The 27,047-nt window shown below is 43.7% G+C and overlaps 1 protein-coding gene and 1 long non-coding RNA gene across 2 annotated transcripts; one reads left to right on the forward strand and one right to left on the reverse strand.

Moving 5' to 3' along the window:
* Positions 1-227: 227 nt before the first annotated feature.
* LOC127356707 (uncharacterized) lies at positions 228-3,079 on the reverse strand. The gene is made up of 2 exons (XR_007882043.1): positions 2,864-3,079; positions 228-2,769 (listed from the first exon to the last, which is right to left on the reverse strand). It is a non-coding gene; the product is annotated as an uncharacterized LOC127356707 (long non-coding RNA).
* Positions 3,080-3,189: 110 nt separating this feature from the next.
* Positions 3,190-18,751, forward strand: foxk2b (forkhead box K2b). Its single transcript, XM_051388545.1, has 9 exons — positions 3,190-3,715; positions 10,278-10,472; positions 11,616-11,769; positions 13,310-13,456; positions 13,587-13,780; positions 14,481-14,683; positions 15,686-15,940; positions 16,056-16,256; positions 17,117-18,751. Exons 1-9 carry the CDS (start codon positions 3,423-3,425, stop codon positions 17,314-17,316), a joined length of 1,842 nt encoding a protein of 613 aa, XP_051244505.1. The 5' UTR covers positions 3,190-3,422; the 3' UTR covers positions 17,317-18,751.
* Positions 18,752-27,047: the final 8,296 nt, after the last annotated feature.

A 27,047-nucleotide genomic window follows, 5' to 3' on the forward strand; every position in this document is an offset into this window, starting at 1 on the left:
AGATTCATATTAATGTTTATTCAGAAGTACACAATGGTGCAGGAAGTATTTAGATCCTTTTCTTACAAATGGAAACACACAGTCACATTTGTGAAGCTGAAACTTTGAAACCTATTAAAATAGTTGCTTTTACTTTTTCTGGCATTCGACTAATTGATTAATCAACTAATGGTTTCAGTGTACAGACTGTCGGGTGGTTTCATTTATAATAATAATACACTTTGACATAATTCATAAGGGCTTTATTGGCATGGGAAACAGACGTTTACATTGCCAAAGCAAGTGCAAAATATATTTATATACAGATTTGTATTAAAATAACTTAAAATAATGTAGAGAAGAATGAAAAGTAGACTTATATTTATGTATACAGTTACAAAGGGCCTTACATGGCTGGAACCCGGATTAAAAACATTCCAGGAGGCAATAAGGTAGAATAAAGTCAGAGAAGTAAAATCACACAGAAGTAAGGTAAAAACAATAAACCAACAATAAAACAGATAAAAACTAACGACACTGGGGCAAATAGTTTTAAACAATTAAAAGATACTAAATTAAAAGCAGAAAATACCCATCGCTAATATAAAACCAACAATAACAATATACAGACTGCAATCGGCCATCTCTCCTGAACCTGTACCCCTCCAGGACCCTGAGGACCCCTCCCACCCCGGACCCCCACTGACACTGGCTCTTAAACCCATCCTGTGTATATACATTACATGAATGCACTTCTGTTGGTGGTGTTATCTTGCACATTGCACAGATATATGTCACACTGATAACTCGCAGAATTCCTGGTCGATTTCTTTTGCACATTTCTGCACAGCTCTTTACTCTTTTATTTAAAGTATCTGTTCGTTGTGTACATATTCTCTCACTCTTTGCATTCGTATAAAGTGGCTCCTTTTTATTGTCTCTATTTTATATTTTAATTTATATTTTTCTACGCTTGATTGTGATTCTCATGCACCCGTGTACGAAGGTAACTTCCTCGTATGTGGCAATAAACCTGATTCTGATTCTGATTAAGAAGTGATTTAAAAGTTGTCAGTGATTCAGCAAACCTTAGACCGAGGTGAACATCATATTTTATTATTTCTTCAAAGGAAGTTCATTGAATTTGAATTTCTCCTACGGGGGATCAAAAAAGAAACATCTTATTTTATCTTATATGGTTTGTAAAAATGTTCACCTGAAGTAACGACAGCTGTCAGATAATGACATTAAAGTTTCACTCTGAAATGTAGAGTAGAAGTAATAAAGGCATTAAAATAAAGTACAAGCACCTCACATTTGTACTTAGTTACATTCCACCATTTTAATAACACTGACAGTTTAGGACAAAGATGATATTATCTGAGAGGATTATTCAGACACATTTCCACCATACACGAGTCTTCCTGTTTTACTATAAGGATGAGAAACTGGTGCTCACATGACAGAAGAGACGTTAGTTTTAATGGTATGGACAAAAAAATCTGAATTTTAGCTCAATGCAATGTTCAGCTTTAGGGTTGTAAAAGGAATCCATTGATATGTTGATTATTCTGCCTATTTTCTACTTTTTACTCTTAAAATGTGATACAATTATTTTAAAAAAGAGCCTGTTTCAAGTCCCTATAGAGCCACACTGATGTGTTCAAATGTCTCATCTTATGTGACAAAAATAACACACATATTTAATGTTACAGCTATTACAAACAGATAATTTATCAAATATAAGAAGCTAGAAATAAAGACGTAAACATTGTTGCCTTCATTAACAGCTGTTTGCTGCAGCTCTGTAAAGAGTTCACAACCTCAGAGCCTCAGTGACTAATATAAGTCGTATAAAGAGCCAAAGTTCATCCCATTAAATCTTTTGTATGTTTTATTATTTCCACAAAGAGGAACGGACATATTCAGTATTGTGGGTAGTCTCACTGGTTTTCTCCTTCTGTTTTCGACCTCTGTTGACATTTTTATGTCTTCACAAATTCAAAACAGTGTTTCTGGGCATTGCTAGTAATAATATTACAGTTACTTTTCCCAGTAACTAGTAGTGTAACTAAAACATTTCCCCCCTGTATCTGGATTCATTTTTGTAATTGTGGAGGAAACTCTATCCTATTAGATTGATTTTAACAAACAAAACTGGATTTTTAAAGTTTGAATTTTGGGGAGAAAGAGACACAACTACCAATTTTTGGTGAAGCGTAGCAGAAAAGTAACTTAACTAGTAGTGTAACTAATTACTGTTGGCACACTATTACTCCAATAAATGACACTTTTGTGTAATAAGATCATTACTCTGATGTTGATTCTACCTGCGTGCTGCATTCAATGACAAACACTTAACGCCTGATCATTAGTTCTTACACCCTGTCCGATAGGGCCCACACACACACACACACACACACACACACACACACTGCCGCACAGACTGTCCCTCAGTGTTTACAAACAAGTGGCCTACAGATGGCAGGGTCACCCCCCCCCCCTCATGATAACAAGGCCTGCAGACAGCCCAGCACGGAGCGCAGGACCACAACCCTGCAGCTCCGAGCAGGGCAACGTGAACTCTGTCTGTCTGTCTGTCTGTCTGTCTGCGTCAGGCTGCGTGCGCTGATCATTTCCCAGATATCTCCCCTCCTCATTAAAGAGTAGCGGGGATGCTGCAAAGGGGGCAACGTGCCAAAACCAGGCATGGATTCCGTAGTGGAGGGGGACGGGCACCGTGCACCGTGCGCCCGCTGCGACGTGGAGCCCGACGTGGAGCCCGGATCCCTGCAGAATGATCACAAACACGTGGTTGTTTCTCGGTTTTAAATATTAGACTCAGCCGGTGGTGTCGATGCGCGCGCATTAGATGATCGATCACCTTTTCGCTGCGGTGATTATTGAGAGTGACTGCACGTGTACACCCGGACGCTCCCTTCCTTTTTTCCTGTGTGCTTAAAAAAAAAAAAAAAAAAAACTTAAAAAGGAGAAAACGTACACTCCGCTTTTTACGTCTCACCCAGCAGCACGCCAACCGACCTTGAATGCGTCCTAGGATTACTTCTCGTCTGTGATTGGTCGCGACCGCAGCGCCGCATCCGCGTCGTGGACTGTGGTTGGCGGAGCGCGCTGTCAGTCCGGTGATATCCGCCTCCGGCTCCGTGTGGTTGGATCCGTCCGCTCCCCTTTTCTCTCGGCGGTGGGTCGGAGCCGCTGTCCCTGGCCTCGCATGTTCCCCTCTAAAAAAAAATTTCTGTTTTGAATTTGAAGCCCCTCTCTCGTAGATCCTGCTCCAGTCTCACGCCGCTTCCCAGGCCACAGTCGGGCGTCTGAACACCGGGGTTTCTTTTTTTAATTTCTCCCAATATTTTCGGCGTTTAGAAGACTTTAACCCCCCCCCTTTACACACACACACACACACACCACCACCTCCACTGAACATGGCCGTGGTGAGCGGATCGTCTGGGCCGGTTGCCCGGCTCGAGGGCCGTGAATTCGAATACATGATGAAGAAGCGCTCGGTGACCATCGGCCGGAACTCGTCTCAGGGCTCCGTGGACGTGAGCATGGGCCACTCGAGCTTCATCTCCCGGCGGCATCTGGAGATATTCACAGCCAGCGACGACGGCACCGGCAGCGGGGACTTCTACCTGAGGTGTCTCGGTAAAAACGGGGTGTTTGTAGACGGAGTGTTCCTCAGACGGGGCGCCCCTCCTCTGCAGCTACCGCGAATGTAAGTCCCCCCCCTCTACTACCACCACCCTGTCTCTCTCTCTGTCTGTCTGTCTCTCTCCGGGAACATGTGGATGCCGCTGCTAGCCGGCCAGCTAAAGTTAACAAACATTGGGGGTTTCTCTCGGCCAGCAGGGTCGAGATGGGACCACGTGTTTTAGCATGTTAGCAGGAACCTCCGCGTCCCCTTCCCAATGCCATTTTCTTTGTTGACATTTTAAGGAAGCAGCGGTGTTAATAAGCCGCCTGCCCTCGCTCCACACTCCCTCCGAGGGAGGGGGGGTAACTCAGCGGGAGCCGCAAACCGCTGGCTCCGTTGTGGGGCTACTCGGCTAACTACCTGAGCTAGCTCCTGGCTATGGGTAGAGGAGATTCGTGTGTGTGTGTGTGTTGTTGTTGTTGTTGTTGTTGTTGATACCGACTAGTGGTAGTTTTTCTCTCACGTGGATGCTCGTTGAAGTCTGAGTGGTGCGTCTCGTGATACTGTAAACATTGGCCCTTGTTGTCATGCAAACACGGAGGCTAGCGGTTAGCTGGCTAGGTAGCCTCGCTGTAGTTGTGAATGGAGCGCTCCTCTCGACCCCTGAACGTAAACAAACCAGCCCGTCCCCGCCCTGCCGGCTCACACCAGCACAGAGCCTGCGGGGACCTTTGGCCTCTGTTCAAGTCAGCCGAAGTCATGCTAGCTTGTGTATTTCACCAGTATTGTGCCAACATTGCCCATTAAAAGAAGGATTTTAGCTTTATAGTTAATTTTAAGATTAAATGAGCACTTTTTAATCAGGAGTTTGGTTTAGCGCCTGTGAGCCATGTTGTGCAGGTTGCAGCATGCACTGTTGCTTTGTTTCTCTTTTAGGATTGGAGATAATGTGCTGCTGTCTAAACAAACATTTATCTCTCAGAGGAATCTATAACCCTGATCTGTGCTTTTACTAATGGGTTGTAAAACCTGGTATTTGTGCTCAAGTAAACAACATGTGCTGCTCGGTTTGGGTGTGAGCTATGCTTTTACTGCCTAATACAGATACAAATAAATAATAAGTTGGCTTCTAGCAGGATGTGGTTGTGCTGAGAGGATAATCTCATCAACAGAAAAGTAATCACCAACCATTTTGATAACCGATTAACCAGATTTATTTGGGTTTTGGTATGGGGGGGAGAAACAACCCCAAACGATTTGAAACAGAGCTGAAACAATTCTATTAATCACTTAACCGAGAAGTTAATCTGCAACGATTGGGCTAATCATGTCATCGTTCACGTCATTTATCAAACATAAAAGTAAAACATTTTCAGGTTCCAGCTCCTCAAATGTGAAGATTTGTCTACTTTTCTACTCATTTTATGTCATTGTACATTGAATACCTTCGAGGTTTGGACAAAATAACCAATTTGAAGATGTCAGTGTGGCCGGTGGGAACATAACGAGACCTCGGGTCCAAAATAAAACAATCCAGGCTGTTTACATTTGAACCAGACAGATTTATTTGGGGATTTTAGCATGCCAAAAAGTTTATTCACTAAAGTGACTTGTAATGTAGACAAACCTTACCAACCTCTGCCAACACTAGCCAGGCTTCCCACACTGCTCTCAGCTATTGTGCAATCCCTCAATGTGAAACCACTTTTTTTTTTTTTTATACCGCACAAAGAAAGAGCTTGTTTAGACTTGAAGCAATTTCTGCACCACTAAACTGTTGTTGTTTTTTTCTTTTCTCACAAAAATATTTTCAGCAGCTGAACATGTTTTGTGTTATTAAGGTTGTTGGTTGAAATAATTTCTGCCCTCCTCTCTTGTCACATTGTGCATAAAGCAGTGTGTTTCATTATGTAGGCACCACGAGGAACAAGGAAGCAGCAGCAGTGGTTTCAGGTTATCTTATTGATCCGGCAATAAAGAGCTTTTAATCAGCAGCGGTCTTTTTACTACCGTGCACGTCCATAAGTAAGACACCACCTAGCTATGGGCTCACGTGCTTTACCGTAATCCGCGAGCTGGAGGACGACCGTTACTGTCTGCAGCCAAAGATTGACAGCATGAGAGGACTCGCAGAGCTGTGGCCCAGGGGACGGCGAGGTTGTATTCCAGAGATTCCTCTTTGGTGATGTAAACAGAGCCAACAGAAAGGAACAGCCTTCCCTTCCCCCCTCCCCTCTCCCCCCCCCACACACCTCCCTGTCCTCTCCCACACCCGCAAATTCTCTCCAAGTTGGTGCTCTTCCTGTCTCGCTGTCTTCTTTTGTTTACATTCTTTTTTTTTTTTTTTTTTTTTGTTTTAGGCCGGCCGGGTGGGTGGGGGTGAAAATCAAGTGAAAGTTTTCAGCTGAACAAGCTTTGTTTGTTGCCGTCCTCGCAGCTTAGCAGCGTAGCAACTGTGCGTTTTGTGTTTTTGGAGCTCGGGCCTCATTGTTCATACAGGAGCAAAATAGGGCTGATTAAAAACGGGCTGCGATGAATGCACGCTCTGAGTTGGGGGGGGCACTCGACAACGTGGACACAGTTTTCCATACAGAGCCCCACTCAGACAATTAACGATGGTTGATGGTGAGTTGAAAGTGAGGTGGTGCAGAAATGTTTTTGTTAATTAAGCAGTGAGTTGACGGTAGGGCTGTGGTATGCCTTACTGTTTGGATAAGATATTTGCTCTAAATCTTGAAGCTTTTCTGACTACTCTATATCTTACTATTCCCTAGATGTGTAGATATCCGGGCAATAACCAGTGCTGCAACTATCTTTTTAGCACCGACATCTAAAATGTTCAAATGATACTCGGGGCCCCTTACCGTTGTTTTGGTCGTTCATATCCAAAAACTCTGCTCCAAGAGTCTCAGATATGAAGTTTTATATCATTTCATATTGAATTTATTGGTTCTGAGCTCGTAACATGTGATTAATAAGTTAAACAACCAGTAGATTATTGGATAACGAAAATGATGGTCAGTTGCACTTGTAATGGTAGCGGGGGATGTTAAGACGTTTGACCCTGTTCCCAAAAATATACAAACATTTAGGCCTTGCACACGCCGACTGAAATCTAATCTATTTAATCTCCGGTCAGTTTTTCCATCCATCTGGTTTATTTATTATTTGGTCCGTAGCTGCTGTCCTGTTCTGCATACACACTCATTTAGGTTCTTATGTTTATGTTTGTGTTACAGACATAAGACATAGTGCTGCAACTAATGATTGTGTTTTTATATTTATTATTCTATTAATCATTTTCTTGTTTAATCGATTAGTTGTTTGGGTTGTTGTTGTTGTTTCCCAATGTTCTGAAAAGTCTTGTTTAGCTCACAACCTGGAGATATCCAGTTTACTGTCACACAGCAATAAAGGAACCATCAAATATTCCCATTTGAGCAGCTGAAATAAGAGAAAATGACCTGAATCTTTTAATCTATTATCAGAATTCATTATTTAATAGTTGATTAAATTCAACCAACTAATGGTTGCAGATCTTCATTAAACAACATTTAACACTCATATGTTACAGAAAAGAGAAAATATTTGAGAAAGCTCTTGTTTTCCTGCAGTGTTTTATAGCTGAGACCGACTACTTCCTGTGGGGAGAAAGGCCACCTCCGCTAATACAGACTTTTATAAAATAAAACATCAACCTTTAGGGAAAAAGCAGACACCATTTTATACAACAATGGCCATATAATTAATGAGAGGAGATTGAGGCCATCATTTCCTGACTGAATGGCACTGAGCTCTGATCTGGGTGGCCGGCCACCTCCGCTAAATGACATCCTTGGGGAAACCCTTGAATATATATATATATATATATATATATATATATATATATATATATATATATATATATATATATAGTGAGTGTTGAAGGGGAGGGGGGTGCTGTCGTTAAAAGTCCCCTAATATGCAGACATGTAGTCCCACATGCACAGTCTAAACCAACCAGTGTAATATACTGTATACAGTCCTTCCTCATCAGAGCTGCTCTCATGTGACAGCCTGGCGAAGTACAGGGAACAGGATTGTTTTAGATATTTTATTATTTATCGATATATTTAGATACCGTTGTCCCCACTCTGTCAGTTATACACAGGCGCCAGATATTGAGAAAGGCTCTGATGTTATTTAAGGATCTACCACAACTTTGTCAGCTCCACAGAGAAGTCTCTACCCTTCCTGAAAGGGAGCTTGGAGGGCACATGCATAATGAAAGCGTCTACCCCTCACCAGTCTGGCTCCAGGAAGTGTTTCAGGCTCGTCCTGTGAGTGGCAAAGCTAATTTGAGATGTAGGTGTCGGGGAAACGGTTCTCTCAGCAGATGCCAGCTCTGCGAGGGCCTGGCGAGAAACTGCACTGCCTTGCACTCTTTAACTAAATGAAAACCAATGTGTGCCTGCTCCGTCTCCAGGGTGTCAGGCAGTCTGATCCTGATGGTGATTTAGAAGAGTTCCTTCTATTCAGTGGCATTTCCCTCGACAGTTTCCTTTCATCCTTTGTACATGAACGTCTCCAGTAGACCAAAGATGAGCCTGTTTTTATCAAATTCAAACTGTAATTACAAGGAATCCACCTTAAAACATGCTCAGTTTCTGTTGGCAGTATCTTTGCATTCCTGAGTCCATTTTGTTGGTTGTTGTAGTTTTTTTTTTTAAACTCCACTGCATATAAAATGGAGAAACGATGATGGGCCCATTTCAGCCATTTAAAAACATCAGTGGTTAAACATCATGTTTTTATGTCTGTTTATTGTGTAACAGTGCAGAGCTGTTGTATTTGACTGTACAGGAGTCCATGTATGTCACAATCATCTGTATAATTCACATAGACTGTATCATTTTCTTCATCAGTTTCTTTTAGGGCTGCACAGTTAATCGCAATGTGGCCAAGTGCCATATGTACCGTGTTTACTGTTTAGATGCTCAGACCTACAGATCTTGTTCTCCAAGAAAATACTTGTCACATCATCCCAATTTTAATAGTTTAAGTGAGAATTGAAATTGTGATTGCAAATCTGATCCTTCCCACTAATTCTGAATCAAATCACAATGGCAGGATCTGTCCAAATAACTGCAATATGCTTTTAATAAGTAATTCAAGTTAATTAAAACGCCGCCCTCGTACCCTAACCTTACACTGCACTGTAGAACTGACGTGGTTTGACTCTTTTGTGGTGCCTCCGCTGCCTCACTGAGGCCCCCTTTTCCAACAAATTAGTTCTGGTTCTTGAACCGGTTTCATTCGAGATTGTTGGAACCTTGGTGCTGTCTAGCTTCACCAACAGAAGGCGCTGTACAATGCGACCTGTAGAATATGACATTGCTATTTGTTGGTTCCAGCTGCACACCAATTTATTTCTGGTAGAAATGCTTCGAACGGTTCCAAACGAGGTGCTTGAACCGGAACAGACCCGGTTCCCTGTTGGTGGAAAAGGCCTATGAGTGAGAAGCTAATGAGTGACTAACTGATACAATATCAATATGTGAGAGTTTTGATTATCTACCTAGATAAATACTGAGTGGGACATTTACAGTCTTCTCTTGCCTGTATTATATCATCTTTATCCACGATTTTTCCACCAACAGTGTCGAATCCAAAATGCCTGCACACTTCACTTCTCACACGGTTTGCTGTCATTATTACGAGCTCAGCACGGCTCGCTAGTTTTCTCAATTTGGTGCTAATGAGGAGCACAATAACCTAGTTTACTGAGGACAACAGCACATGCAGTAGATCCGTCCTAGAGGCAGAGGGTCCAAACATTCAACGCAGCAACAAGGCACGTTGCATTTAAAGGAAAATGGGACAAGACCTTACCCTATTTTCAGCAGTGTGTTGAAAGTCACTGTGGAAAATGTAGGAGTGCTTCAGAAGATGGTTGGGTCTAACCGAGGGAATCAGGTGGCTGATATGTCTTTTAGGGTCCTTGACACCAAGAACTGCTGTTCCCACATTTTACCATTAGTAAACAATTGCAGCTTTTTGTGATTTGGATATTACACAGAAGAAGAGATTGTGATATACAGCTGCGTGATCCCCGTATCGTGATACGTATCATTTCACCAGGTTATTGCCGATACAGCCGTATTGATGAATAACTGCTCTCAAATTATGGTCAGCTCATTTTCTTTTAGCTTACATTGAACGATAAACCAGTCAACTTATCTTCTAAGCACCAGTAACCACAGAAAATGATCCATCTGAGGCATGTTTCCTAATTGTTGACATGTTGCTGAGGCTACTGCGCTGTAGGCATGTCTTTATATTTACCACTCTGGGCTAGGCCCGCCCTCCTTTGAGGCCACCCCCCCCCCGTCACACCAGAGCAGCTCCAGTCCTCTGTATGATTGTGTGAGTTCTCTGGTGTTTGCTGTAATTTCTGATTGTCAGCCGGCGTTGGGAGGAGAGAGGGAGCTTCATCAAGCTCTCGCATCAGTATTCAAATTTAATTAACTCGCACGTTGTCTCTCTCGGCTAATTAAAGTCGGTGTCGCCGCACACAAGGTTTGTGTGGCGTTACCAAGTGCTTGCTGATTTGATTTGCCTTTTTGAAATGTTTTTTTTAAATGTTGTGTCTGTTCTTTTGCAGGTGCACTTTCAGGTTCCCCAGCACAAACATCAAGATCACATTCACAGCCCTGTCCAGTGGGAAGAAAGTGAAGCGCGAAGCTCCAGAGTCCCCAGTGAAACCAGTACAGCCCCATATCTCCCCACTGACCATCAACATTCCAGACAACATCGCTCACCTAATGAGCCCCCTGCCATCGCCTACTGGCACCATTAGGTACGCAATACTGCCAACTCTTGTGTTTTCACCGGCTTGAAGCAGGCAGGAAGTGACTGTTCTCCGTATGACTCAAAATCCGCTCGCTACGTTGATTCTTTCACTCGACAAATGAGTAGGAACGCACCTCACAAACCATTGCTCAGCATTTGTATAGCAGTTGTATTTGTGCGACTGCAAAGATGGGTTTAGGTCTTATGATTTCTATTTCTTGATGTCAAAACATTAAATGCTTTTTAATAATGGAAACGAGTCCGGGACAAAGTTCCTGTTCTGTTTTTATAAATATAACAAAATGCTGTCAATAAACCAAATATTAAAAGTCGTGCTGTAGTAACAAGACTTTAGTAAAGGCCCAGTTTTCTCCGTCTGAGGTCCTAGATCAGGGCATGGTGGTAAGAAGTAACTCCCACACTGCCCCTAGTTGACCTTGAGGTGTCAGCTGACCTTGACGTGGCCCCTGTATGGTGATCAGCTTAGGCTTAGTTCAGCGACTGCAGGGCTCAGAGAGGGAGGCGGCTCCATCTCAGACTCTTAGATCCTCTCAACCCCTGATCTCAGCCAGATGGCTGAAAACCAACCAGGTTTCTGCTGTCATACAGGGCCTATTTGAAGGTTATATGATAAATCGTGTTTACTGTCTGCAAATAAACAGTCGGCGTAATGAAAGCGGCAGCAGGTGTAGCACATGTGGGACATCCTGAGCTGCTGCCTCTTTGTTTGCTTTACCAACATAAGTCCCCCGAGTACTGAAATGCACATTAAATATGGAAATTGTCCTTTACATTAAGTCTCTTCATCCCCTGGTTATTCAGTCTATTAACTGGTTAATTAGACTTGATTAAGGTTTGAATGCGTTGTGGCTTTAGGCCTGGAAAAAAAAAGTGACTGCAGTATAATCTGGGAGGTAGGGCCATTTGCATAGATGTCGGCCAAAAGCGTGCCACTGCAGCACAGACTGCGGATGAGCCCGAGCCAGGAAGCATAACTGCGGCCCTTTCCGGACTTACGGGCCAGTTACATTTGAGGTCTAAGCACTTAATCCAAATCTGTTGATGCTTGTTTATATCTTGATTTAGTGTACATTATCTTTGCAGTAAGATTCCCGGCCGCTGACTGTGTCGTTGTATTGTTCTCCTGCAGTGCTGCTAACTCGTGCCCCTCCAGCCCGCGGGGCGCAGGCTCGTCGGGCTACAGGATGGGTGGTCGCATGGTCAGCTCCGCAGAGCTGCAGCTTATAAACGACAACTCCCAGCCCGACAACGACAAAGACGCCTCTGGAGGGGACAGTCCCAAGGTGAGCGCCGGATTAAAGTCCAGTGAGAGTCTTTCAAATCTGACCGTTTAGTTTGTGATTCTGCTCAACTTTTCATCACTTACACACCCACAATGCACCATGTGCTTTTAATCCCAGTATTACGGTTGACACACACAATGTTAGACGCCAAGTATCAGTTTATTTTCTGCCTACTCAAGCATCCAAAGTACATTGAAAGAACCCCCCCCCCCCCATATTCTACATGTAATTATCACCAAGAAGAAGATATTTATTGTAAATATAACAAGGGTTTCAACAAAGAATTGTTTATTATTGTGCTGAATATTTTTTCGATTAGATATTCTATAAAATGTCAGAAAATAAATTTAGCCCTACTACAGTGTCAGGTGAGGAAAAACATGGAACAGACCTGTAACACAGAACTTTATCCCATAATGAGAGCCCACGAATGAGGATGGAGCTGTAAGTCAGTGAGTTGCTGCCAAATAAAAGCCTGGTTAAGAGAAAGGAGACGTAATGCTACCTTACTGACAAACTGTAGCTGGCGAGCTCCCTTGCTGACACAGCAGACAGACGTGATCATTTCGGCTGACGTTACGGTTACATTAGAGTATTGTTGAAGTGGTTGTTGTTTTTTAACTTTATAGCTATGTGTTTTTACAAAGTAGTCCTAAGCTTACCGCTTTAACTCCACACCTCGTCTGACCAACGGCAGGTCAGTGGGTTTGCACAGAATCAAACAGGATTAAGCCGGAAAAAAAGCAAATGAGCACATCTGAGAAGCTGGAGCGTCAAATTAACTTAACATTTGCCGACAGAGTTTCTGTTGATTAGCTAACTAATCATTTCAGCTGTAAACATAACACGATATGATCATCTGACAGCTCACAGTTCTGTTCAGAATCCAACTCCCACTCTCTAATATCTACGACATTTGGGTTCAGAGGCTTTTACATTTAATGGAACATATGTTTCTGTTGGATGACTCTAACAGAACAGTAGCTACAGGATGTGGCGTTAACAACATTAAAAACCTCATTTATGCACTGAGTTGAGAGATGAATCTCAGGGATAATGTGATACGAGCAAACCGCATACAGCGTGCTCGTGTTTACCAACTCAGCCGGTCTGTGCCGTATCATACTGAGAGGATACCAGATGGGTCAGACTGGCAAAAGATGAGCCGATCAGAGGGAATGCGTGTCTGTGTCGCAGCCAGTTGATTAGTCATTGCAGTAATCGTCATTTTTCGAGCACAATTGTTTACATTTTGCTGCGTGCAACTTCTCCAGTGTGAGAACTTGCTGATATCTTCTGACTTGTGCTCAGAGAACGCAGACATTGGAAGAGAATTGGATCAATAATGAAAATAATGGCTCGCTGCAGAGAGATTTAGGCCATACTGTGTGTAAATATCTTCAGTCAGGCAGTTTGACGTGCTGAATTTGACAGTTGGAAGACGACACGAGGACAGTTTGTTTTCTGGGTGTAGTAAGGCCCCCCCCCCAGGGTGTTTGTAGAGCGACGTATTAATCTGCATTTCTCCTCCGCTCCACAGGATGACTCCAAACCTCCGTACTCCTATGCACAGCTGATAGTCCAGGCCATCACACTGGCCACGGACAAGCAGCTCACACTAAACGGAATCTACAATCACATCACAAAGAACTACCCGTACTACAGGACTGCAGACAAGGGCTGGCAGGTGAGTCCCGGCCCCGTGTTGACCTGTCAGAGGACGCTTCGACTGTGAGCACGGCGGTACAAATACGGCAGACCTGCACCAGTTTTTCGGGTTTGCTTAGTCTTAAAAAGTTTTGTTTCCTCTGTTGCAGAACTCGATCCGTCACAACCTGTCGCTGAACCGTTACTTCATCAAAGTGGCGCGGTCGCAGGAGGAGCCGGGTAAAGGTTCGTTCTGGAGGATAGACCCGTCCTCGGAGGGCAAGCTCATCGAGCAGGCCTTCAGGAAACGAAGGCCCCGGGGCGTCCCCTGCTTCAGGACCCCGCACGGACCCCTCTCCTCCAGGTGTGCTCACACACTCCTGCTTTCAGACACAGAATCGCTCACATTAACACAGTTCACTGCAGCCCCCCCAGAGTGTTTATCTCCCAGTATTAAAGGAACACAGCCTGTCAATAGCATTACAGACATGACATGAATAATTGGATGTATCTCTCAATGGTTTGAGGGTCTTATTTACATTTGACATCAATATAATCAGAATCAGCTTTATTGGCCAGGAATGTCCTGATCAGGTCTCTCAGATGGGTATCGTGCCTGATGAAGGCATCTTTTTAACTGATCGTTATCGACTATATCGAACCCGATCCAGTCTTTTTGTTTTACGTCCCGCATCAGTGCCTCAGACGGGGCTAAAAAGATTACGGAGAGGGTGAACAGGTGGATGCAAGCAGTGCTTCTTTCTTAATGCAATGCAGAACTAATCAATTGTCAAGAGTACAGATCGGATTGATTTTAATAACTCTAATGTAAGTGAAGTGTGCGCTGTGCACATGTATTATCCAGCCCCTTTTCCTGTCGCTCTTTAGATGGTCTTACACAATAAAGGCCAAAAGCCCCCCTCCCCCAAGAAAAATAAAAAACACATTAGCGTTGTATGTGTCATTGTGTTCGTCATCACTGATGTTCATACTGACCACAGCCACCAGCATCAGACCAACCTGAGAATGAACCTGACCTGTCCGTCTGTCCGTCTGTCCCTCAGGAGTGCGCCGGCGTCTCCCAATCACTCGGGGGTTCTCTCCGCTCACTCCAGCGGCGTCCAGACCCCCGACAGCCTATCACGAGAGGGCTCCCCGGTTCCCCTGGAGCTGGAGACCTCCTCAGCTCCTGCCCCGACCTCCACCACGGTGGTCCAACCCAAACTGGCAGTCATCCAGGAAGCACGCTTTGCACAAAACACACCAGGTACCCCCCCCTCTCTCGGTGGTTTAAAGCAGAGTTAAGAGTTCTCAGTGAAGCTGCTTTAGCGTCTGTGCATTTTGATCCTGACGTCAGTCCCAGTTCTCTGCCACAACATGTTCTTCATGTTTTCTCTTCTCATTGTCAAGTTGATTCTAGTCTAATCCCTCACACTAACTCATTTCTCACAGGTTGAGCATCTTCAGAAGTATTGACGGTATTAATTAAAATGAAACTCATCAGTAGATTTCACTGCAGCAGTAAAAAGGTTTTCTTTCCACTCAGACTGTTATTTATTGTCTTCAGTTAAAATAATTACATTGTTAAACCCGACTGGTTCTTGGCCAATGTTTGAGAAGCAGTGAACAGCTTCATTTGAGATAAACATAATAATAATAATAATAATAATAATAATAATAATAATAAAGCCGCAAGCAGCAGTAATCAGGGTCCAAGCTAGCTCAGAGTGTTTGGATGCTTGTTTCTTATTTAATTGATGAGAAACACTCCAGATACACGTTCATGAATTGGCCACCTGACACCAGTTTAAAAATATATATTTTCAAAACTGATCGAATTTTCTTCCATAACTTCAGCTCAGCAAAATCCATAGATGATCCTGACTCAGCTTCAGAAGCATTTGGGCCCAAAGCTTTCTGGCGAGTTGTCCCAAACTGTATTTACAGAAAACTTTTAAAAAAGAGAATCAGATCAGAAGACCAGTGGTTGAAAGAAGCAGATTAACTGAGAGATTAAAAAGAGTTTTCATTCATAAACACACGGGAGGTCAGTGAGTGTGCTGTATAGTGTCTGAGCAGTGGGGGCAATCTGCAGCCTGTGTTGGTGACTTTGGGTCTCACAGGTTTTTCTCATGAACACTTTCAGCAGAGAGAAAATAAATAAAGCCTGAATGAGAACAAAAGCAGCAGAGCTCCAGCAGCGAGCTTCAGGCCCCCGATAATAACCGGCCCGACTCCTGGGTGTAAACACTGCGCCCTCTCCTTCCAGGCTCGCCTGTTAACAACCAGCCGGTACTCATAGCAGTCCAGCAGCGTCAGTTACCTCAAACCATCAAGCCAGTGACTTACACCATGGCCTCCCCAGTGAGCACCAGCACCTCCCAGCCCGCTGTCCAGACGGTCCACGTCCTGCAGCAGATCCCAGCAGGGTCCCTCACCCCCGCCACAGCCGTCATCGCCCAGCCCGCCACCATCATCAACAAGAGCGAGCTGCAGGAGAACGGGGAGCACACGGAGGTCAAAGGTGAGTTTGTTTTCAGTTATCAGTTCTCGGGTCAGTGTGTCTGAGCGTCAACAGACTCAATTATCACTGATTGTCCCACTCATGAGCCGTTTACTGACTGTTTGTGTCCTCGCAGTCAAAGTGGAGGCGGTCCCCACCATCACCTCTATAGGCGGCTCCAGTCGCATCATCCAGAGCACCCAGTCGGCCACTCCCCTGCAGACTGTTACCATAGTGCAGCAGCCCCCCATGGGTCAGCACCAGCTGCCCATCAAGGCCATCACACAGAACGGCACCCACAGCATCACCACTGCCATCCAGGGACCCACCAGCTCAGGTGAGAGACATCAGCTGTGTTTGTTCGCATGTAGAGCCGACTCGACCCGAGCCCGGAATAATCTTAATTCCTCCTTTGGAATAACTGAAAACAAAATTATCACAATACAACTACACAAGTTTGATAAATGGGTTAATCTGATAATTATTTTCTCAATCAGTCAATCAACATGTCTAACATCCAATCATCTGAATTATATGTCCTAAAAAGATATTTATAGGTCTTGACTGAAATGGATTGAATTATAAAGTTAACGTTTTAAGTGTTTTTCAGTCTCTCTTTTTAAATCTGTTTTTGTGTTGATCATGCAACTACAAAATGAAGCCAACATGGAACTAATACCAATATTCCAGCATCACTGCTTTTCTGCCTGTATGGATGTAAAATGGCTCTGAAACTGCCTCCATAATGCTCCTAAAGTCTTAAATGTAACCAGTTGAAAGCTACACAAACCATGATAAAACATTTGGTCTTTAAAATGTCAGCAGAAGATGATGATGATGTCTTCAGATTCAATTTACAATCACATAAGATGAAGGAAAGCAGCAGATTGTAACATTTGAGAAGCAGCAACCAGAAACATGTTGGTTTACATTTGTCACTTTAATATTAGTCAGATAAACAGACCGCTGTCCTCATGTTGTCAGTAGTAAATGTTATTAACACAAAAGCTTTAAGTTAACCACAAGATGTGTTTGAGTGTTTCTCTGGGAGTAGCCCCCCCCCCCCCTCCTGGAGGGGAGCCGACCGCAGGCGTCTTGCCTGCAGATGTTTGTTAACCACAGTGTGAACTGATCTGACATTGAAGTGTTTCCTCTGCTAACCCACCCCTTCTCTCCCTGTTTCCCCCCCCCGTTCAGCTCCAGTAGTGGCGAGCCCCCTCCACCTGCTGGCGGCCCACGCCTCCGCCTCGGCCTCCCTCCCCACCAAACGACAGAACGGGGACCAGCTGGGCAGCGAACAGCCGGACGCCAAGCGCAAGAAATCGGAGGACGAGGCGGCCCCGACCGCCGCCGCGGCAGACTCGGACTCGTCGGCAGCTAACGACCCGGTCAACTAGTCTGTACAACCACACACCACACGACCCCCACCCACCCCCAAACACCTCCTCCCTCCTCCACGGTTTTTCTCTCTCGTCCCTGTCATTCGTTTTCGTTTCTCCTCCTTCTACCACTGACTCCCGAGGTGCCAAACGGAGAGGATTCTTTTCATTTTCAGTTTGGGTAATCTGTTCTAGAGCATCAAAAGGAAAAAAATCATGTCCACCCCTTTAAAGACTGGAATGTGGGTTGAGAACAAAATAAAGAAATGGGACAAAGATGAACTCAAAGGTGTCCCCTGTGAGCCACTGAAACAGGAGAGTGACTAAACTAAGACCACAGGAAGCCTTAACAACAATTAACCCTTAAGAGCTGACCTTTGACCTCAAGCGGTCCAGCAGGGGGAGAGGGCCCTGACTCGGCTCGGGCTGGACGCCACCTTTCTGCCACATCTACCTCAGAGCAGATAGGAGACTCCAGCAGCCGGCAGACAACCTCACCCCCCCCCCGGGACCCCGTCGGGACGAAGCGACCAACCGAAGCGACGAGCACGACGAGCATTCAATGGTTGAAAAAACGAAAAAAAAAAAAAAAAAAAAAACGGTCAACGCATTCAGAAAGGGATCAACTCGGAGCCAATATTCCTGAAACTCTGGCAGCTAGCCTCTCACAATACTGACCTTCCTTTATCGCAGCTGTACGTAGACATGCAGTATTTTGTTGTTCAAATGTGGAGCATAGGATTTTTTTTTTATTTTTTATGTACTTTCACTTATCTAGATAAGTAATAATTTAATTAAAGGAAGAGTTCAAAATGACGAGGTCGATGACATTTCGGTAACTAAGTTAGAAAACTCACTTTTTTTTTTTTATGTGGACTTCCTTTTCTGTTCGGTGAAACAGTGTAATAGTTTTGGTAACATTTTGTTCCCCCCCCCTCGTTCTGACATATCCATATGAAATTTGCTTAGTTATACCTACATATTTTAATACTTGCACAGATAACCGATATAAGCATATGAAAATCTCCATGTGTAGTTCCAGATGTTGACCTTGCATGTACCCGACAACAGAGACGTTGTTAACTGTAAATTGAACAGAGGAAAAAAAAGACCTGCTTTGTCCGAACCAGACCTGCACTTGATTAAATGTTTGTGTTTTTTCATTTCCCTCCTCTTCCTCCTCCTTTTACTTCTTTTTTTTTTTTGTTTCTCCTCCCACACTTCTCCTCCTCTTCCTCGTCCCTCTCGGCTGTGTTGACGTTGTGGTGTTGGCAGACCCCCCACCCCACCCCCCCCCCCACATTTGCTTGATTATTTTACTCTGTTCTGGCGACCTGGCGAGTCTGTTTTCTGATTGTACACGTTCCAAACAATAGTAAAAGAAAAAAAAAATTGATGTTTGTTCTGCTTCAGTGGAGAAATGCTTTTTTTTAAATAAATTAATTTAAAGCCCTTTTCTGGATCTTCATGGTTTGCTTCAACGTCAGAGTCATGGATAAGTTTGTAATGCTGAATAAAGCCACAGGCAGCCGTCTTTACACTGTAGCTCCACTCTTCCCCACCGGGGGGCAGTGTAGGGACGTTTTACAGGCTGGTTAGAGAGACAGCAGATTAACTTTGTCCTTTAACACAAGATGGCTGCGTCCTACTGACACATGAGTGGTCGGGTACACAAACTCAAGCAAAGCAGGAACATTCTTAATGCTCTCAATCAGTATGAACTATTTTAAGTAGTAGTAGTAGTATTTTTCAGTTGACCTCAGGTAGCAGGAGAAAGATAATCCTTACAGTGATTATGAACATTTCAAACATTTCATCCATTTCTTGCCTCTGAGTTTAAGTTGTTCTGTATGCAGAAACACAATGTACTGAATGAGAGAAAAAAAATAAAAGATGAGGCAAAAAGCAAAGAAATTTGACCTGAAAGTGGCACAAAACAGCAAAGAGTCACAGTTAAAGAGTCTTTATACAGTACTGATGCTTCTATATGACCTACATAATCAAACAGGACCCTCAAGAGAGCCCCCATATCGGTAACCAGTAACATATTGGTCTCAAAACACTCATATCAGTCGGGTTCTAATTGTTGTTCGACTTTTTAAGCTCTCATCTGTCGGTATCTAAATCGGCCTCAGAGATCGAGTGGCGGTCGGGCTCTAATGACGATGTCTACGGAATAAAACAAGTGTTTCACAGAACACAGCGGCCCATCTCACACACTCATTCACTGAGGTTAAAAGGTTATTAAACATGGAACTCCGTGAGCCTTGCAGGGGTCCTGACCTCGGCCTCCATCCGGCTGCATGTGACTGCGGTGCGGAAGTAAGGCTCTGCTCACCGATGGCTTCAGTGCCGCGTTGATGTTGTTCCGATGTGTTTTTGGATAAACAGACGCCCTAACCACAGAGAAACAATTATGCAGTTTGCGCCCCGCTGAGTTCCAGCATTCCTCCTTTGTGTTGGAGGAGCTAAATAAAGCCGCCGTGTCGAAGGTGTTTCCTCACTTCAGCTGCAACAGAGACAGCTTGAAGGTTCAGTCAGAGCTGTGAGAAAATGTGCCGAACACAGCAACAAACCTACGGAGTAATGATGGAACTCAGCAGCAGGTTTTTAATGAGGGGTTAATTATTTCATATTCTGTTCCTATCAATATGAGCGTATGAAACCACAAACCTGCTTTACCCCCCCGAGTGTTCATCCCTGAAAAGCTCAAACTTGTTTTACAATCAGTATACAAACTCTACAGATATGCACAAATGTTAGCAAATGGAACAATTTCACAACAGTCTTCTCTGGTCTCCGAGCAGGATGCTAATTTCCTGCAGGTTTGTTTATTGATATTTAATGACCCCCCCGGGAAAAACGGAGCTGTTTCAGCAGAAGCGAGAAAGTCTTACCTGCAGCTTCACCGCGCATATACAATAAAGAGCTCTGTCTACCGGCAATAACACAATGTATAAATAAACATAAAGCATCGTTTGCTGACATATTAAGAGCTCATTAACGAGTGTGCACCGCTGGCTGTTTGCATTCACAGGCCCTCAGATGGAGGAACTGTGGGTAGATGTGTGCTGTGCGTCATTTATTAGCATTTGCATTTTTAGAAAGTGGTCTATCATCTACCGTGTGCCTCCTCAGAGCAGAAATAAGAAGCACTGGAGCGGCCTTCATGATGGCGGACCAGTGAGGAACAATAAATGGAGAATGGAGTCCTGCAGGGATGATGTATTTTTGTAGGCAAACCCAGAAGTGAGCATCGTCCTGTTCCTTCAGCCAATGGGATTATTCCATTGGATTTTGGATTATTGCATTCTTTGGTACAGACCAAAAAGCACCCGTAGCACTGAAAGTAGTGAAAGTTAATCTCGTTTATTTGTTCTTTAATCATATAAATAAAATAAAATAAAAGTAGTTTTTTTTAAAAAGGTACTTAATCAGGAATGTTTCTTTAACTTACAAAACTAAGTTATTGTCACTTAAAATGAATAATAAAAGCTGCTTAATCAAGAAGTTTTTGACTTAAAACAATTGAGTTTGTGTTACTTAAAATCTTCGATGTAATCTAATACAAACAATATTTTTGAGTTCAATTAACTTGTGCAGGCACCTTCCCAGCATTTAAAAACCAAACCCAGATTTAAACATCCCTCTGGGCATCTGTCATTATTCTTGGCATCATAACGACATAATAATGCAATCAGTCAATTAATGACTAATGAAAACAGCTGTTAGTCGCAGCTTAGAGTGCAATTTACCGAAGAGGAAATATTCATTATGTAAAAAGAAAAGAACATAATGGTTTGTAGGTTTTCCTCCTCCAGCAGAAGGTCCCCATCGCCTCTCAAACCTTCTGAATGAGCCGTATTATGTAATGAGTGTACCAGTGCTGAGTTTGGTGGGCTGATGACGAGGCTCTGACCTCCAGGCAGGAGAGCTCCTCTGTATGTAAACTCACACAGTCCAACATGGAGTCTGTCTGTAAATATTCGGCACACGCTCACATTGTGCTGACAGACACCAAGAGGAGAGCCGTGAGGTGGGGGTAGATTGGCATTATCAAGACGTTTGTGTTGCCTCCACTGCTGGCTGTGTGGGTGGAGTCTCCATAGAAACCAGGAGCTTATTGCGACTGCCTGTTTTGAGTGTTGATACCCTGGAAGCCGGTCTGCTGTCTGCTGGGAAAAAAACTAGCAAAAATCTGCTCTGCATGATTTGTTCTCACTCAAATTGTTCTCAGAATGATCTCTTCTTTTAAAGGGAGGACAGTGTTCTCTCGAGCAAAGAGCTAACCTCTAACAGACTCTCAAAACCAGAACCTGACGTCTTTTATTAGCTCATCTCTCAGGTCATGAGGTTGCTTGCTGTTTGTATTCCCAGAGGGAAACTATTCCAGGACTCTAATCCTCTGATAATATCTCAGCATGTTGAACTGCGGCTGCTTGAAGCTGCTGTTTCCACAAAGACTTTCTGAGAATCTCCGGTGACAACAGTGGGGACCAGTGGGTGACGTGGGAGGCCATAAAAAATGGTCCTTTTAAGACATGACAACAAGAAAAGAAGACACATTAATGATGTGCAGCATGCAGAGCGCAGAAGCACAATCCTGGTTACACAAATCCTTCCTTTCCACGTGGACTTCCTCTTGTGATCCTGCTATTTTAAGACTAAATCCAGTTATTTGGTAATTATTGCAATCCTTCTTTTGACATAACAACAAAAACAAGCCTCTCAGTCTTTCAGCCTCAGAGTTTCTATCCAGTGAGAGCGCCGGCTGCTGCAACTGGAGCATGAACCGCATGCTGCAACTTCACTGTTGTGTCTTTACTGATGCTCTGTCAGCTGTTGTCTCTTTGGGGTTTTATGTTTTAAAGTGATCGCGAATGGTGGCCGTATTGTCGCTCACAATTTGAAGATGAATTTGCGCCTCCTACATGCTCATGTATTAGTTAACGCTGTCGGTTACATGGGCAGATTTGGTGAGAACGGCCCCCTGTTGGACAATAAAGTTGCATTCACAGGCTCACTAAGCTTTTCTATTTCAAATTCTCCATTTTGCAAAACCCAACATGTTCTGTTCACTGTACCCTGTTATTTGTTCTCCTATATGATATTAGTGATCTTAAGGCAGTTTTCTACCCATCAGGACAGCAGTGCAACTACTATTAACTACCATTTTGCAAGAAGCACCTTCCTGCCGTTGTTGAAAAGCAGCCATTTTCCTGTTGCATGAAATCATTCTCGAGAAGTTTAGAAGACAAACTGCCTTTTTGCATTAGTTTTGTTGCCGCAGGTGTCCTCAAACAGTTTGTCTTTGGTGAAAAACAGTGATTGTTGTGTTGCGTTAAATAATTCTATGGTGGTGTGTCTGAACCATAGGTTAACGTGGAGTTCTCATCTAGGGGGATGACTCACGATTGTGTTCTGTTGCATGAAATGCTTCTTGTGAATGATTCTCGTGGTGTAAACGCATCACACAAGCTTTTAGGAACTTTTTATGGAATAAATTCAGAATAAAGTCTTATGGACAGTCTGATTAACTCTGGGAAAGAACCAAAAAAATCCTGCACACTGTCGGTCACTTTTGGTCCTCAGACCCTCATCGGTGCTCTGACTGGGGTTTTTTCTTACATAAAAGCAGCAATATTACCTTTTAATCGCATGTAAAATGCTGCAGATTACTACTTTAACAATCTGTTGTGGGACTGCAGTACTCCTTCTGACCACATGATGGCAGTGCAGAGCAAAGCATACAAACTTGTCCACACTCTTGGCCCACACACGCATACACACTCACACATACACATTACAACAAAGTCACAAGTGCTGCACCGGATACCAGAGTGTTCACAACACTGCACAGCAGAAGTGCCACCGATGTTGAATCTAATGGGTTTTTTTTTTTTTTTTCACTCTCTCAGCCTCTCAACTGCCCTGACATCCGACTGCAGCCGAGTGGCAGCCATTTCCATAAGCAGCAGAGAGGGGAATGAGGACAGAGGGATGAGAGCGTGAAGGAGATAAGAGTGGGAGAGGGAAAAAGCAGTGAAAGAGACACAGGGAGAGATATGTGGGCGGCTTTAAGCAGAGAGGAAAGATGCTCTGCTCTGGGAGGCTGTGCGGACATTTGTTGCGAGGCGCAGATATGAGCCGTGCTGCCTGTGACCCTCAGTGGAGACTGTTACCCCGAGCAACATCTGCTCCAGACCAGATCCCAGAGCTACCAAACTCTCAGCACCTTCACAAACCTCAGCACTTTAAAACCCTCTCTCTCTCTCTCTCTCTCTCGCAGCAGCGGCGGCGGCAGCTGGATGCTGAGAGCACTCAGGAGCATTTCACTGAGAGGCCTCAACATGCACACAGACTGCACTGCTGATGCTCACACGCCGCCGGGATGCTAAAAACACTTGACACGCCGGGTATGAGGTGCTTCTGCTTTGTTTCAGCTCCATGAAGAGTATTCTGTTTCTTCCCATGTTTTATCTCCCCGCCTCTGGTGGAGGGGTTTGGACATGTGGTTGGCTGCTGCTCGCTTTAGGTGTTGGAGGGCCAGGATCAAGCGGTGCCTCCGGGTCATCAAGTGGTCTGAAAACATCACAAGATCCTCTTGGACCGACATCAGAGGCACCTCAGATGGAGCACAGCAAGTCTGTCCATCCTCGTAACGCGTTTCTAGAGCTTCACAAACACGTGTGGCAGAGTGTGAGGGCACATTTCGCTCTAGAAAGCGGCTGTGGAAAACCCAGTTTGTCACAGCTGGGAACATTAGGTTGCCTAACGGTCATGTTGTCTCATAGTCTTACTCCTACATTAAACTGTGAGGATATGTCTTCATGTGAACGCTGGGGGAGGCAAAAATTCCACAATTCAGCATATTGTAATTAAAGTCAAAGAGAAAACTAGACTTCTGCACCTCCTCCTGACGTTTGTCAGGCTTGAGGAAATCTACCCCGTGACAGGAAACTTTGGCCAATGACAAGTCATTTCAGAGAGAAGGCGTTTCTATTGGCTGTGAGTCATCCCTAACCCTCTCCTCAGACGGTGAAAGTTTGATTCGGTGGCAGAAAATCCAGCAGGATTTCTGATAAATTTCCAATACCTCCTTTACCTACAACGTCTTATAGTACAAAACACGTGTGTTAACCAAGCGCCAACCTCCTTGGCCGGGATATGAAGCCGACACGTAACAAAAAAATGCAGTTCCTCAAATGGCCACTAGAGGCTGGCTCCAACAGTGAGTCAATCTCCATAAGGCCTAATAATAAAATGCCCAACTTTGCAGCAGAAATAAACATGTTTACAGCCCGGTACAGAAAACAGTTTTGGTCTTTGTAGCAAATTTTCCCCGTTCATTACACAGGGGTGAATGTTTATATAGCTCATCCGTTTATATTTATTTAAATTATATTAAGGCTTAAAGCTATGCATAATTAAGGCAATAGCTGCGTTGATTGGCAGGTAAAGCTGTCACAGGCAGCTGTTTTCAGCAACCAGGCTTCATTCAGCTCCACCTCTTTGCATATTTTTGGATTATCCAGGAGCCGGAGGAGTCAGGACTGCCAAGATGGTGTCTGCCAGAGCCGACTGCACTGAGCTTCACAACGGCTCTTCAGAAACCTGTGGGTGACGTCACGGAGACTACATCCATTTAAAATGACACAGTAATTTTACCCCAAACCATAATCTTTTCCTAAACATAAACTTAAAGTATTTTTGTTGCCTAAACCCAACCAAACTGCGCTAGTAGGAGATGCAGAGGGGCATTGACGAAGCAGCATTGGTGTTTGACAACCTGGGATGAGAACTTGGCCCATTTAGCATTTAGTCCATGAAACCGTACACCGGCGCGCTGTATCTCTGTATCTCATCCTCTGAGAATGAACAATCTGATCTCAACACCCAGACCATTTGCACTCCTTTGACCTCCTTTGAACAGAGGAAATGTAATGATGGGTAACCTGAACGTGTGTATGAGTTCAGCAGACATTCAGTCAATAACACGAACTGCGCCGGCACGAAGTACAGCAAAGGTTTCTCTTTGAGCGATGTGCTGAAAAGCTGTTGGACTTTGGTTAAATGGAAGAGTTTCAATCTCATAATATAGAAAGTGACATTTTAACATCTGAGTGCTAGTAATCTTTTCTGTAACTGATCATGAAAATTTGAGTCCGTCAAGAAATGAGTAGAAGTAGTTGTAAAGATTTTGGTAACTCCAAACCTCAATCCAATCCTTCTTACTTTGGTCCATGACAAGGTATCACAAAAACTAAACTTTCTAAATATTCATGGTCCTCAGATGATGAATCCTCGTGTTCTTAGTGAACCCCTTAACATTATCATTAACATTAACCCCTTAACATTTTATTAAGTGCCACAGTCTGCAAAAACAAATGCATTTTTTAAGATCTAGAGAGCAGATTATTGTGAAAGTTACTCAGTACATTGATGCTCCCCAGAGGATAAACCCTATCTGACTGAGCAGGACAAATGATTCATTAAAAAAGTAAAACTTACTAAATGTTAAATGTGGATATTCAGCCCAGAGCTATTGGTAACCTCCTGACCTTTTCTTAGCACAACCATCACAGCAGCATGTACACATTAAATCAATCGATCCACTGGGCAAAAAGTATTTAGTGAGCACATTCACTCTCCCCGTAGGGTGAAGCATTTACATTTAGTTAACTCCACTGTTTTACAAAGTGCACAAGCTTTCAAACCATGTGATTTTATTTAAACCTAATGGGACCCCCTGACCTTTCCTCTATCACCAACATCGAGACAAAATGTCACGTCTGGCCACGTGTAAATAAAGCTCATGAACTTCAGAAAAATCAAGAAAAGAGGTCAAACTCACAACATTCCCATCCACCAACCCCGACCTCTTCATCCAGACTTTCCGCTTCGCTGAATAACGGTCGCACTACCTCCTGCAGAGGCACTGCACATAAACTGTGAGGTTCAGTGTCCAGAATAAACGTAATCCCTGTGGATACTGGGCTGGGCAGTGGCCATGATTACTCTATCACTCTTTACTGTACATAAGCATTATTTGTTTGTTCTGTGCGACACTTTCACATCCCGGTGTGTAATAATCAATGTATCCTGCAGGCCACTCGCACGGCTTCAGTCATTTTCTCTTGTGTTTTCTTTATGTGTTGAGGAAAGTGCTTTTTTCAACATTTAAAAGGTTATATATAAGAGAATGACGTCACACTCCCTTTGCCTGTGTTGCTATCTCTCTGCCTCTCTCTGCAAGCAACTAAAAACTGCTAGTTTTCTTATCTACGCCGGTGAATTAAGGATTTATTTCCACCAAACCAAAGGTGGGAACAGTGGAAAGACCAGGAAAGATGGTTTAGGTGGGTTTTATTTAGTTTCTGTCCATGTTGAATGAAGTTACAAGGATACGAGAGGTAAAATGTATGTTTTTGTCTATGGAGTCTATTATTATTATAGTATTAAACAAAAGGTCTGTCTCTGTAGGGATCCTTACCGTAATGTTTTTAGAATAACAATCTCAGCCTGTCAGTGGCAGAAACAACTTTTAGTGGACGTACTTTGACGTCCACAAGGATTAACGTTGGCTTACGTTGCGGCCATTACAGCCCTTTTCGTTAACATTTTCACATCTAACTCCTTGACTTAAGGGTTTATCTGGTTGGTGATTGTTGGGAAGACTAACAAAGACAGTTTAATTATGTCGGTCACATTGTTTTGGTCTGAGATGCTCTAGTGCGACATCCAGTGGC

This window comes from Dicentrarchus labrax, unplaced genomic scaffold, assembly GCF_905237075.1.
Source record: "Dicentrarchus labrax unplaced genomic scaffold, dlabrax2021, whole genome shotgun sequence".
In the NCBI taxonomy this organism is placed as follows: domain Eukaryota; kingdom Metazoa; phylum Chordata; class Actinopteri; family Moronidae; genus Dicentrarchus; species Dicentrarchus labrax.